This window comes from Ambystoma mexicanum, chromosome 6q, assembly GCF_040938575.1.
Source record: "Ambystoma mexicanum isolate Mex_15411 chromosome 6q, UKY_AmexF1_1, whole genome shotgun sequence".
Classification (NCBI taxonomy): Eukaryota; Metazoa; Chordata; class Amphibia; order Caudata; family Ambystomatidae; genus Ambystoma; species Ambystoma mexicanum.
Genome location: NC_090937.1, coordinates 694,532,914 through 694,545,760, shown reverse-complemented (window position 1 = coordinate 694,545,760; position 12,847 = coordinate 694,532,914). Strand labels below are relative to the sequence as shown.

The window sequence follows — 12,847 nt, the reverse complement described above, 5'->3', positions numbered from 1 at the left end:
TCTTACTGTCTGCTAACGAGGAGTGGTGTGGCGCCAATGATCTCTGCCTTAATGCCATTAAGACTGAGATTCTCCTCATCGGCACACCTACTCCCTCCTTTCCTGTCACTCTATGGTTGGCCTCTCTTGGCCCTCTTCCTGCTCCCACATGTGAGGCTAAAACCCTTGCGGTCATCTTTGACTCCACACTCTCCTCACATCTCTGACGTCTCCAAGAAGTCACACTACCAGCTGCAACTCCTCAGATATATTCTTCCTTTCCTCTCCTTCCCCCAGAAGCTCACTGTCTCCAGAGCTCTGGTTCTCTCTGGGCTGGACTACTGCAACAGCCTCTTTTTAAATCTGCCTGCCTCTACTCTCCCCCGTCTGCAACTCATCCAAAACAGGACTGCTAGACTTGTCCTTGGCCTCAAGCCCAGGGATCGTATCTCTCCAGGAATTAAATCACTGCAGTGGCTCCCAATGACTGCGAGGATTAAGTTCAAAACCCTCTGCGTTGTCCACAAGGCCTTCTGGGGCCTGGGTTCTCAATACCTCCAACTCTCGCTTACTAAATATCTTCCCTCTCAAGCTCTTCGCTCATCTGCCTCTAACTCCCTCAGGGTCAGTCGCTTCTCCAAGCAACGTTTTGGTGGTAGATCTCTTTCCTCAACTGGGGTCTCCCTCTGGAACAGCCTCCCTGCCTCTCTGAAACTTGAGGCGAACCCTCTCCAGTTCCAGAAGCACCTCAAGACCTTTCTCTTTGCTTCTGCTTTCTCTCCTCCGTTCCCCTGCTGAATTCCTTGCTGAAACTGAACTGGTCACCCGGCTACCCTCTAATATCGGGCCCACGTCCCCTCCCCGCCAGTTGCACACCTGCACTGCCCCCCTGGTAACCCTTGCACTTAGAGGCTGTTCCTGTATCCCTACAGCCTCCTACCAGCACTTGACACCTGATGTCTGCACTTACCCGTGCACTTGCCACAAGTTGGCCCCACTTTTTATTTATTATATCTATTGTTTTTATTTTACTGTTTATCTTATGTACTGCAGTGCCCCCTCCCCCTTTCCGTCTGCACTTTTCCCCTCCCCTGCACTTGCCCAATCTCAATGTCACCTTGTCTAGTAAGATCGTTGTCTCCGCCTTCCCCCTTTCCCACTCCCTTGCCTCGTCGCAACACTTGTGTATAGGCACGTTATAAATGCCATATCATATCATACTGTATCTGCATCCGTTATTAACTTGACCAGTGCATCCTTCTCTGTGCAATTGTCTGTAACTTGACTAGTGCTTTACTATTTGTGTAACTCTCTGTGTAACTTGACTAGTGCTTTACTATTTGTGTAACTGTCCTTTTGTAACTTCGCTGCTGTAACATGTACCCTACCTGTCAAGAAATGCGCCCAGATGCCCCAGGGTTAGGTGCGCTATACAAATGTACAAATAAATAAATCTGTATTGGTGTATACCTCTGTAAAGTGCTCTGTTGCTTCTAAAAGCTAGGTTGGTGCTCAATAAATACCACAATAATAATAATAATAATAATCTGTTCAATTTCACCAGCAAAAGATGTGTTTAGAACAAGTCCAACAACTGTGCCTTTAGTGGAATTTCTACATTTCTGGATAAATAAAAACAGGATACGAGTACCATGTTTTGCAGAATTGATTGAGGTAGAATAATAAGCAGCTTTAGCGCATACAATGGCCATTTTGTATGTGGCCCAAGCTGAATTCAAAGAGTAAAGCTGCTCACAGACTCTGATCCTTACACCCAGTTTTCTTCAGTGCTCGTATCGCTTGTGTGGTTTCTTTTTTTCCTCCAGATTTTCTATCTTTTTTCTTTAGACCCAGTTGTTTACACGTTCAGCTATCCAATCCACCTTATCATCCTTTGGAAAATGCAACACTGCTGGGCATTATTTAAACTGGACAGGTGCTACTTGTTCCTAGGTATTTTACATATTTGTCAACATTTTGGAGGGTCAGTTGATCACAGTTAAAATGAAACCAATCCCTTCCCATAATGTAACAATCTTCCTATCATCGAGCAGGAGAGAGAATCTGAGAAGAGACTTGGTTGTGCTTCTCCACGAAATGAATCTAACATAATCTACATCAACCTCACCAATATGTGTCGACACAGGTGGCAGCAAGTGTAAAATCAAGCAGCCAGACTGTGCCTCCACACCTCATTGTTTCGAACGCCCCAGAAATACTTAAGTTCCAATTACCCAGCAATTAGGCACATCCACAAGTAGCATAGAAGCCATGCACTCAATCGCCTGCATGCACTAAGTGCATGCATCCGTGCACCAGACACTCATATTAATAGTGAGATGCCAATGGGCATGTAGTAACCCCATGTCCAGTGCATAACTATAAGCAAAACTGACCCAGTGGGGACCTCTAGAAGCTTATAGTCCAGACTGTGATCCCTAGCAGCATAAAGTCCAGACTGTCCAAATATCCTTTTTGAGCTCGAAATTTCCAAACAGGCCTGTGCTAGAGGCCTGTACCTAAGGCCTATACCTGACACAATACTAGTGATAAACACATATCCTGAAGAGATCATATTTCAGATGGTGCTATACCCAAGCACATCTAAAAGCAGCAACATACCTTAGCATTAATAACACCTAGAGTTATATACCTAAGACCATAAATAAGTACAGTTCCCAGAGGCCCATGCATATGCCTAATACTTTTGATAAATTGCCCAATCCCTATATGTTCAACCATCACCGTGGAGTATACTATTGATTCTGTGTATTAAATATAATCATTACAATTGTTGCTAACTTGTTCCTTAATGCCACAACATTTAACACGGTACGTTCACTGAAACAAGAAAATGGCCTTGTACAACTAATAAACCTAAACTAGTGGGCTAAACACCTGACCCTAACCATATTCTCGAGAACACGTAAATGACCTAAAATGCCCTGAGCATGAGACATCGGTCTTTCCCACCAAACACACAGACCCTGACTTGCCATAATTACTCTCTTCAAACTTAACTATAGATGCTGGCCCTTTGAGCCACAGAAGGCATGGAGCACCCACGTACTGAAAGCAGCTATGTTCCTATTGTACTCAACAGCTGGAATATACTACCTCTTCCAGTGGCAGGCACAGTGCTCAAGACTGAGAAACCTGAAGTTGACCAATTTTTGGCATATGTCACTTAGAGGCTTGTTAACCAAAGCAAACTTATCACAGATCCTATAAAAGGGAATGACCTCCATGCCTTCAGCCGTCCTCCAATCAGATGAAAGTCAAACAGTTACAGCTGACCTCCCAAAGGAATGACTGCTCGCTCTTTTCTAGCCTTTACACTGCATCCCAGATACGCAATGGTTATCTTTCAGCATTAAAATCAAGCCTATCCTCCAGCACTTTCAAAGATTGCGAGCCTGAACAGTGGGACAGTCTGATTTATTTCACTGCCTGGAACAGCTCACATCTGGAACAGAAAAGATATCCAGCCCTATAGACCAGGTGGCCATTCTTGATGGTGCAGCTATAACATGCAGCAACCAGGGTTTGCAAAAACATGGCAAGATAATGCGACTGATGTTTTTGTGCCCTACATCAATTTACAGATTCAATCAGTATCATGATTAGACATATTCTGAGGTGTGTGTGTAGGCCTGAAACCGTGAGGAGTGCAACATGCACCAGAAGGGGAAAAGGTGTCCAGAAACTGGCTGAGCAACAAAACAGCTTCCAGAAAAATGGCGGTTATTTTTCTGCCTGGGTGAAAACAAGACTGAATGGTTCACTTGCTTGGCAACAACTGCAGCAGCCACTGCCAAAAACAAACGGGTGATTACCACAAACAATACCAATGCGCTTTGTATAAATCATCAGGAATGGTTACATGTCCATACGAAGAGGCAGACACTTGCATCCTTCTCCACTGAAGTGAGTCTTTGCAGTAAGGGTATAATAAAGCCCCAATACACACTAGAGGCAGAGACATAGTTTTAGCCATAAAACTGGCACATCTTCTGAACATTGATGAACTATGGATTGCATTTAGAGTTGCGAAAGGACTTCTGCTTTGTTGCTGCTCATGAGATGGCGAGAGCTCTGGATCCAGACTGCTGCGTTGCCTTGACAATGTTCCACCCAATTACTGGGTGCGACACTGGGTCCTTTTTGGATGCCGATGTAAAAGGACTGCTCAGGACACCTGGAATACATATGGAGATGTCACCTCTGCATTTTGTTCATTGGCTGACCAGCCAGCTCAGTCAGTAGAAGAATGACTAGCGCCATTGGTGAGATTCGTGGTTTGGCTATCAGCACTGAAGAGAATACCAAGTGAGCAGCTGTACACACAGAACGGTAGAGCAGCTGCCAGTCTACTTCCTATACAGGAGGCGTTCCTCAGTATATCAAAACAGCTGCACAGCAGGCTGGTCACTGCTGGGCCCAAATGATGACTGCAGCCTCCCTCACCGGGTGATTGGGGGTGGAAGGAGGATAGGGGTGGGTGAGAGATATGCTGGGCAACCCTACCAGAGGCTAGGCAAGCTTGACGTGAACTTACTATTGCTATTACTGGGGTATTGAGTGCAGAACTAGCTTCAAGAAGCAACAGAGCACTTTCTATAAGTCATTGGGGGAAATACATGGTGAGGGAAACGGATTGCAAGGGATGGAAAGAAGCGAGTGTGAAGCCAACAGGGGAGGAGACCATTTGGCAGCAAGGGATCTAGAAGCAACCTGTGGAGGAAAGGGGCAGGAGAGAGGGGTTAGGTGATCGCCCAGCCTCTCCTTTGGTGGCGAAAGGAAAGTAGCTGGAGGGGACATTACAAGTGTCGGAAGGGTGCTCTGCAGTGCACTGCTCTTGAACTTCCTGGCACACTTTGTACTGCCTTAAATAGGTAAAAGGGGGGACAGTATCAAAGTGTATTTGAATGTTAATTTCCTTTTACTGTAGTAGGCACAGTAAAGACAACTTTGTTTTTACATGGAATTAACAGCAATAATATTTTACCTATAATGCTTAGCCACTGAAAATAATAAAAATCTATGTTCAGTTATACAACTGAAACATTTAAAATGTGCTATTATCTACGATTAGGCCTTTTTACACTTCAAAGATCTAAATTAGGAATCACAAACACTAAAATATAATTCTCCAAAAACGGAGAACCCCGTACAGGCAATTGGTGAACGTATTTAGAAGTGGATGGCAGGTTTTTTTTTTTTTACAGGAAAAATCGGAGAAAACCCTATAGCCAAAGATCTTCAATATGATATGGTTTAATAGTGAGCAAAGGCTTATGCTTCCATCATCGAAGGCACGATTGCTTCACCCATCTGCCATACTACGGTCACCGAGAAGAAAATAAATAAATAGTCGGGTGCTTGGAAAGTTCGATGTGGGATCTATCTTTCGTCTGATGAAAGATCCACAATAGCGGTCTGTTCTATTCGCTTGTTGCACCTTCCCCAGCCGCCATGGCAGATATGCACTTATGAGAGCATGATGCTTTAGAGTGAACACCGCCCCTAACTCATGTTTGCAAAAAGTATTCACCACATGGGCGCTGCAGATAACACCAAGAAGCAATGTCGTATACACATCTCTACGAACTGTATTTAAAACCGTCTTGTACCTGGATCTTGCCTTTCACAAAGGTGGTTATGTCGTTTTCATTCTCAAAGATGGAGAGAGTTTGCAGCAGATTCAGCTCGAGCCATTCCCAGTGTTCAGTGATCTCCTTCCTGGAGCCCCCTGTGCAGAGGACAAAGAAATACTTCATTGACATTTCTATGATTGATGCAATCATTTTGAGCAGGCGTCCTTCCTTTCAAGAATATGTCAGACTCTTATTAAAAGAAATGTGTGTGAATTTCTCCGAGTCACGAAGCAAATGCAATTTCAGCAAGTCTTTCCCCTCCAATCAGTAGACATATAAAGTAAGGCGGGCCTGGCTACTAGCCAATGAGCGATACCGACTCATAGGATCTCAGTCCCTGGGCTTCTGGAAAGTTACTACCTGCTTACCTTATGCGGTGCCATCCTCCTTACCATCTCCCTTTCCTCACTTTACTCTTGGCGCTCTGAAATGCCCACCAGTTGCAAGGAACTTGCTTTAAGTTACCAACGAACAAATAACAGGAATAGGTTAATTAGGAAGACTTTTGGGAGCAGACAAAGTCAGAAAGAGCTTATACGGTGGTGCTGCCTGATGTCCCTACTTGTCCGTGGCCTTCGAAAGACCGACCAAGAGGGAGTTTAACCCTAGGAGTGTAAATGGCAGAGCTAACGATAGGTGTAACACCGTTATGCCGGTCTTAATGCCCCCATTCATTCTCTGGGGAATTTTCTTTGTTTGGAAGGCGGAGAGGGTTTGGGGGGCCAAACGGAGTTAAGCTTTACCGTTCCATTTGCCCTCCGCCTTCAAAAACAAATTGATGTACGCCAGCATGAGATTTTAATGCCGGCGTAAAATAAAATATTTCCTATGGAATACGCCTGCATTTTGCACCAGCAAAAAGCAGGTGGTTTAGATAGGAAATCATTGTAAACGCTGCCTGCCATGTGCACATGGCAGCCAGTTTACACTAGATTTGCACTGCAGTGTGCAAACAGAGACGTGTATAGAGGCTTACGCCATCACTTTACACTCCTCATTTGCAGTCCGGAGTGCAAATAACAGAAAATGCCCGGAGGGGACCGGTTTGCAGGTCCAGGTAATTTGCGTATTTAACAAAATGAACTCCACAGTTTGACATTATAAATTAGAATTAGCCCAATAACCAGGGTAGCATATGTTAAGAGTCAATGTGTTTCTATGATGCAAAAGGTTGTAGAAAAAGGTAAGTGAATTGGTTTGTTTCAAACTTTATTCTGAAAAATGCTTTACTTTTTTGAATGAAACAATCCATGTCAATTTGTATCTACAAAGTAGAAGTATGTACTTACTGCCTGGAATAGTCATTTATGTTTGTTTTTCTATGTATGGACGTTTGTGTGAATTGGGATGAAAACGTTAATGCGACCACAGCAGGCAGGTTGCGTTTTCCTTTCTGTAGACAAGCTGCCTGTATATATTTGATATATTGTGGGTGATTTCCACAACACTGAATGTTAGGGGACCACCTTTAACACCTTGGTGTTTTTAAAAAAAACTATTCTGATTAATATAGCCTGTTTATTGTATCAGATTATGGTATGGGGTTGTTATATTGGGGCAGTATTAAATTAGTGTAATTGTTCTGTTAAAAGAATCCTCAGAAAAATGATTATCCTTCATGGATAGAGGTCACTACAATGCAAGGTGATTTCTTGAAACTCTGGAGACCAAAACCCACTGCAATTTGGAGGTGCCAGCTTTTTACTGAGTAAGTGTGAGGCTGTGATGCGTATGCGTACTACAAATGCCTGTAATATTTTGTGTTCTTCCTAGAAATGCCAGTCATTTAACCAAAATGCTAGGGGTAGCGGAAGTGACATCACACGACCCTTGACCTCCGATGACATTGCAGTAAATGATGTCATTTGAGCCCGCCCCCAAGTGGCATCACGGGAAGTGATGGCGCATTACCTTTTCCTCCTTGACAAAACAGGAAGTGGCATCACATAGCATTGTTCCTCAGTACACTAAGACACATTTGGTAATAATATCATCGGAATATGATCTACATTTCATACAAGAATGGATCACCATATGTAGCATTAATATAAGTGTGCATAGGCCCATATTAACAAATTACTCTAATTGTAAGCAAACATACAACAAACAAAACCTGGACTATTGTACATCACTCGGGCTAAACTGTAAACAGACAGAACATCTCGAAGAGGCCTGAACCCAAAAGTGCATACATCCAGTGCTTGGCAAGTGTCTGGCCTCAGACTGGAAACAGCAACCAACCAACACAAGTCCAACCAGAAAAACAAGGGTCTGGAGGGTTGCCCAGAGCTGTCCAAGTGGTTATTCATGATTTGATTTGAAACCTTCCAGTCATCCCCTTTCTGTTTTGCTTATTTGTTGAGTAGCCCACCGTTTTCTCTTGTTAGATGGGAGATAGAGGGGAAGAACGTGTTGCATATCATAGTAATTGCAGGTTTTTAAAAAGGTTTTAGAATGTAAACATCAGAAGCTCCATGACATCACCCCTAGAAAAGGCCCATGTTATTATTTTCTTTGGTCCTTTATATCTTGCTTAATGCCAGACTCCTACAGTTTCCAAGCACTGGAACGGGAACTGAACCCATGTTGCACTGCACCCTCTTGTTCCCAAAGCAAGTGTGTTGCCCTTGATCTATTTATCCAAATGTATATATATTTTTTTGCTTGATAAAGCAACAAATTGTGTATTTCAAAAGGTGGAGGGAAACTTCATGTAAATTAATTATCTCACCTTAAGTCTATCTACAGTGTGCATGTGATGCAGGTCTGGGTCAGGTCACACAGTGCCCAGGCAGGATTGGTGGAAGAAGCCAGTGGGGCACAACCCTACCTTCACAAGCCCAGTGGCTTACTGGATGTGCAAAGCAGACAATGAGAAACACTGATGAGATGTGCCTTCATGCTGTGCCCTCACCGAGTACTGCAGGCTGCTCTTACCCATTCCCAGCTAGCTAAACATAGCCCCCATACACATCTATTGCTACAGTACTGGGTATAAGCCGCAAAGAGTGCCCCTCCTCTGAACCCAGCCATTCAGGCATGCTTCACTAGTGGACTTACGAACGGTTAGTGATGGCGGTTTGTTGGCTCTTCCTGCATCCCTGTTATTTCCCCAGCTAACCAGATCGAGATTCCAGGTGAAAAAAAACAGTGGCACCTTTAGCTGCATTTACAAATACCTTTTTCAGGTGCAACACAGATATCTGCTCTTGGCACTGCCTCTTTGTCCAGTGGACCAGGGGTAGCAAGGACAGGTCTAGGGGTAGCAGAGGGGGAGCCAGGGGTAGCAGTTGCTACCCCTGGAAACCCTCAAATTACATCCATGAGAAATGCACTGACTGTTAGGCCTGATCTCCAAGGCTTGCTCCGCAGCTCCCAGCAAGCAACTGCATGCGTTCCAATTGCTGGAAGAGTAGAACACACGTTTGTCGTTTATCTTGGCTATAGTTCAAAACACTAAAGGCTCTTGATGATGCACTACTGGAGACTGGTGTCTAGCCTCCTAATGGACTGCACAGTTTCAATCTCACTTCTGACAGAAATTCCAAGTAGGTATCTTTGCAGCCCTGTCCATGGAGCACACGGACGTGAGCAGAAGGGCCTCGTGGCTTCTCCCTTTCACAAGTGGGACAGACACTTGCATCAATGTCCTGACCCCGCTCAGTGATGTGTTTGAGGCCAAGCAACCGTTATCCATCATCAAGGCATGCGAGACCTAGACTTTGTTAATTGAAGATATCAGGAAGGAAATGAGCGACATGAGATTGAGCTTGCCCACTTACTGCCTACAGCTTTTCCCAGAGCCATGTACACCATCTGTGCTTGCCAACATACCCTGAGGTTCATTGACCCCTTCAACATACCCAGGCACCAGCTAGAGTAAATACAGCCTACAGCTTAGCAAAACTAACTTCAAGAACCAGCCTTGGGATACAATCCTATTCCTGGCAGGGTATATCATGTCCAAACGTCCCTAGGTTTACCCTGAACTTTGCAATTGCTTGATCTGCTGACAGAAGCATCTTGCAGTGCACTCGCTATCCTAGATTTGTGGGTCAATAAAACACATCCCATGCAATACTTAGGCCTCTGGCTAGATTTGCTGGTCATAAAGAATCCCTCTTAAATGGAACCAAGGGCTGTAGTGGAGGTGCTCGTCATCCCTTGTTTACTGAACTGGAACCCATGACCAGGTCCACAATGATTACAAGTAGCAGACGCCCACTCAAGTAAAAGAAACTTCTACGGCCAGGATATTATCTGCATCTCATCAGAGCCTCAATGTTAAGGTGAAGTCAACATCGTTTTCCTCTGATCACATGTTAACATACCTTCCAACACCAAGGAAAATCTGGACAGGCTTGTCCACTCAACTCTGTGCTTCTGAACTCCCCTTGAGCATTGGCAAACCTGTAAGTAGAGCTTAACTTTAAGCAAGCTCAGCATATGGGAAGTTGAGGACACCAAGACAAAGCTCCAACTGGAGGTTGTCATCACAACAACAAGATAAACAGGAGACTTGATATTGATTGAAGGTTTAAGATTTGCTTTATTCTTAGCATTGAAGGGATTAGGCTAGAGTAACCCAACAGTGGTGTGGGTCTAAATGATATAAAATATAATGGTACTCAAGCAGGATCCCCCTTCCTTCAGGATGATTACCTTCAGTCCTTCCCTCTCTCCCTTTGGTTCCTCCTAGTTGGATCAGTCACTCAGTTCTTAGGATTTTAAAGTATTCCAAACACCTCTTATTTGGATCGTTCTTGGTTGGTGCAGTCTCATAAATGGCTCCCATATTGGTAATCTGGATCGCTACTATCAGGCGCCACCACCCGGGACCCTTCGTTCATCAAACGGGGTCAGGTATGAAACAGCATGCACAGTTGGACCCCCGAGTTCTTCCACTTTATATCTCCCACTTGTTCTCGCTACACCAGTTTCCCAATTTAGGCTGTACTAGACATCACCACTCCAGGTTCTGATCTCTGGCTTAATTTCGGTCTTTTCACCAACTTAGATATACCCTTCTAGCATAGGTCTTGAAGGACTATACTCTTTGCTTTACTCCTCCGGTTCAGTCATTTTTCCTGTCTAAGACCTTCTCCTCTCTCCTTCAATTATTCTCTTTACTCCTCTGTTCCCCTCTCATTCTTTTCCTTCTCTTTTGTCTACTTTCAGTCGCTCTCCTCCTCCTTCCCTTTCTCTCTCCTCTGATGTTCCTTCCCTGCCTCTAAATCCTTCTCCCTGTGCTTCACTTCTTCCTTTCCTTCCTCTCTTCTCTGATGTTCTTCCCCCTTTTTTCACACCTGTCTCTGCTTTCTTTTCTCAGCCTCTTTCTCTCCACTGTCTCTCTAACATCCTCCCTCACTTGCTCGATCTCCTCTTCGCCAATCCCTACTCTGCACTCGCCGTCTTTTTTCCAACTTCGTCATCCAGCTTCTAATTTCAACATCTATCCACCGACTAACGCTTAGTATATTAGCAGGACTTGTAACTGACCCAGAGAAAGTAAGACACACAGCAGCTGTGTGCAGGTTAGGAGGGGGCACAGAGATTGTTGTAGAGCAGACTACGAATTCCCAAGGTGATCTGGCTTTTGTGGTTAAACTCAAGGCAGCTCAATGCACCAAAACTACCATTTGCCACCTTAGAATCAGGTGGCGAATTCCTCCTGGTCACTTGCCTCCATGCTGGCACTGCTGAGGTTTGCTTAATTACTCCCAAGTTATGAGGTCTCATTGTCCCCGAAAGAATGCAGCACCCCGCCGACTGAGATGAGATAGACTCTCCATGGTGTTTGCGAGTGCTGCTCAGATAAATGTTTCCCTCTAGCTAATGGGAGTTGGTATTATTCCCAGGCACCTCAGAGACTCGCCATAATGGGTTCAAACAGTCTGCTCTGCATTCTTCAGAATTCCATATCTTGGGACCATGCTATACTTCTTGTGCCACAATATGGGTGTTTGGGGGTGATATTGTGATATGATAAGATAGTTTATTTAGATTGCACCCATACACAAATGTTTGTGGCATTGGAGGTCATTGCCAGTGATGACAAGAGAATTCTGAGAATGTGAGATGGAATGGAATTCACAGGTTTAGGCAGGGAGAATGTGTGGCAGTTCAAGAGAAAGACAAGAGAGAAAAGACGATGGCCCTCATTACGACCCTGGCGGAGTGGGTTTACGCCAGCGGTATTCGCGGCGGACCCGTCCGCCCTACTACGAGTTCCCGTAGCGCCATGGAGCCGTTTTCCGCCTGGTTTTTCCGGGCGGAGAAATCCATGGCGCTACGGGACCTTGTTGTTAATTACGCCACCGTATTTTACGGTGGCGTAATTAACGCCTTCCCCACTCCCATTATACCCTATGGGGCAAAAATGGGAATGGGGAAGGGTAAAATGGGGAATGGGGATTTACCGCCCCGCCAAGGTCGGAATGGGGCGGTAAATCCGCCAACCCCCATGGCGGTATCGGCAGCTTTCCGCCGTGCTCCATGGTGCATATTGCACCACGATCTCCGCCAGGGTCGTAATGAGGGCCGATGAGTGGTGAGGCCCCAGTTTATAAATACTGCTTCCTTCAGATCACTGTATTGAGAGATGGTATCAGGTGCTACAAGTGCTTTGTATGCGGATAAGGTTATAACTGTGTTCCTATTGCGCTAAAAGCGCACACAATACTAATATCGATGCGCAAGGAGGTAAAAAAGTAAGAGTTGCAAGGCTGGTGGTGGGTGCAAGACAGATTCATCGCATCATTCCGATTTGGATTGCATCAGCGTCCATTACACTCTTTAGTTCGAGGTCGGTGGCCTCATTTTCACAGCTACCACGTTGGTAAGGAGCTAATCAAATGCAGGTTCAATGCCATGCTGAATACAGCAACCTGGTAGTCTGCAATTGAATGGAGCACCGTTTTCCAGGCCTGCCTTTTCTTGAGACTGCACCATGGCACTAGGATTTGTTGCCCATTCATACCCGCTGTCTCGCTTGTTTATTGGCATTTCTGAAAGTTCTAATAGCTCATTGGTTTGATTTACTCTTGATTTTAACTTGTGATTGATGTCAGGGGTCAGCAATGAGAGACGGACACAAAGAGATACTTTCTCAACAGGAGTCATTTTATTAACAGAAGAGGGGGTATGGATGAAGACCTAACTTTCCCTATCCCAACTTGAATGTCCCTTCCTATGAAATGAAAACTAAAGCA

The 12,847-nt window shown here is 44.8% G+C and overlaps 1 protein-coding gene across 1 annotated transcript in view; it reads right to left on the bottom strand.

Moving 5' to 3' along the window:
• TBC1D9 (TBC1 domain family member 9) overlaps nucleotides 1–12,847 on the bottom strand; it is a 573,450-nt gene that overhangs the window by 394,318 nt on the left and 166,285 nt on the right. Inside the window, exon 3 of the mRNA XM_069631194.1 lies at nucleotides 5,613–5,731. Within this exon, the coding sequence (XP_069487295.1) occupies nucleotides 5,613–5,731 (119 nt within the window). The remainder of the gene's footprint in view (nucleotides 1–5,612; nucleotides 5,732–12,847) is intronic.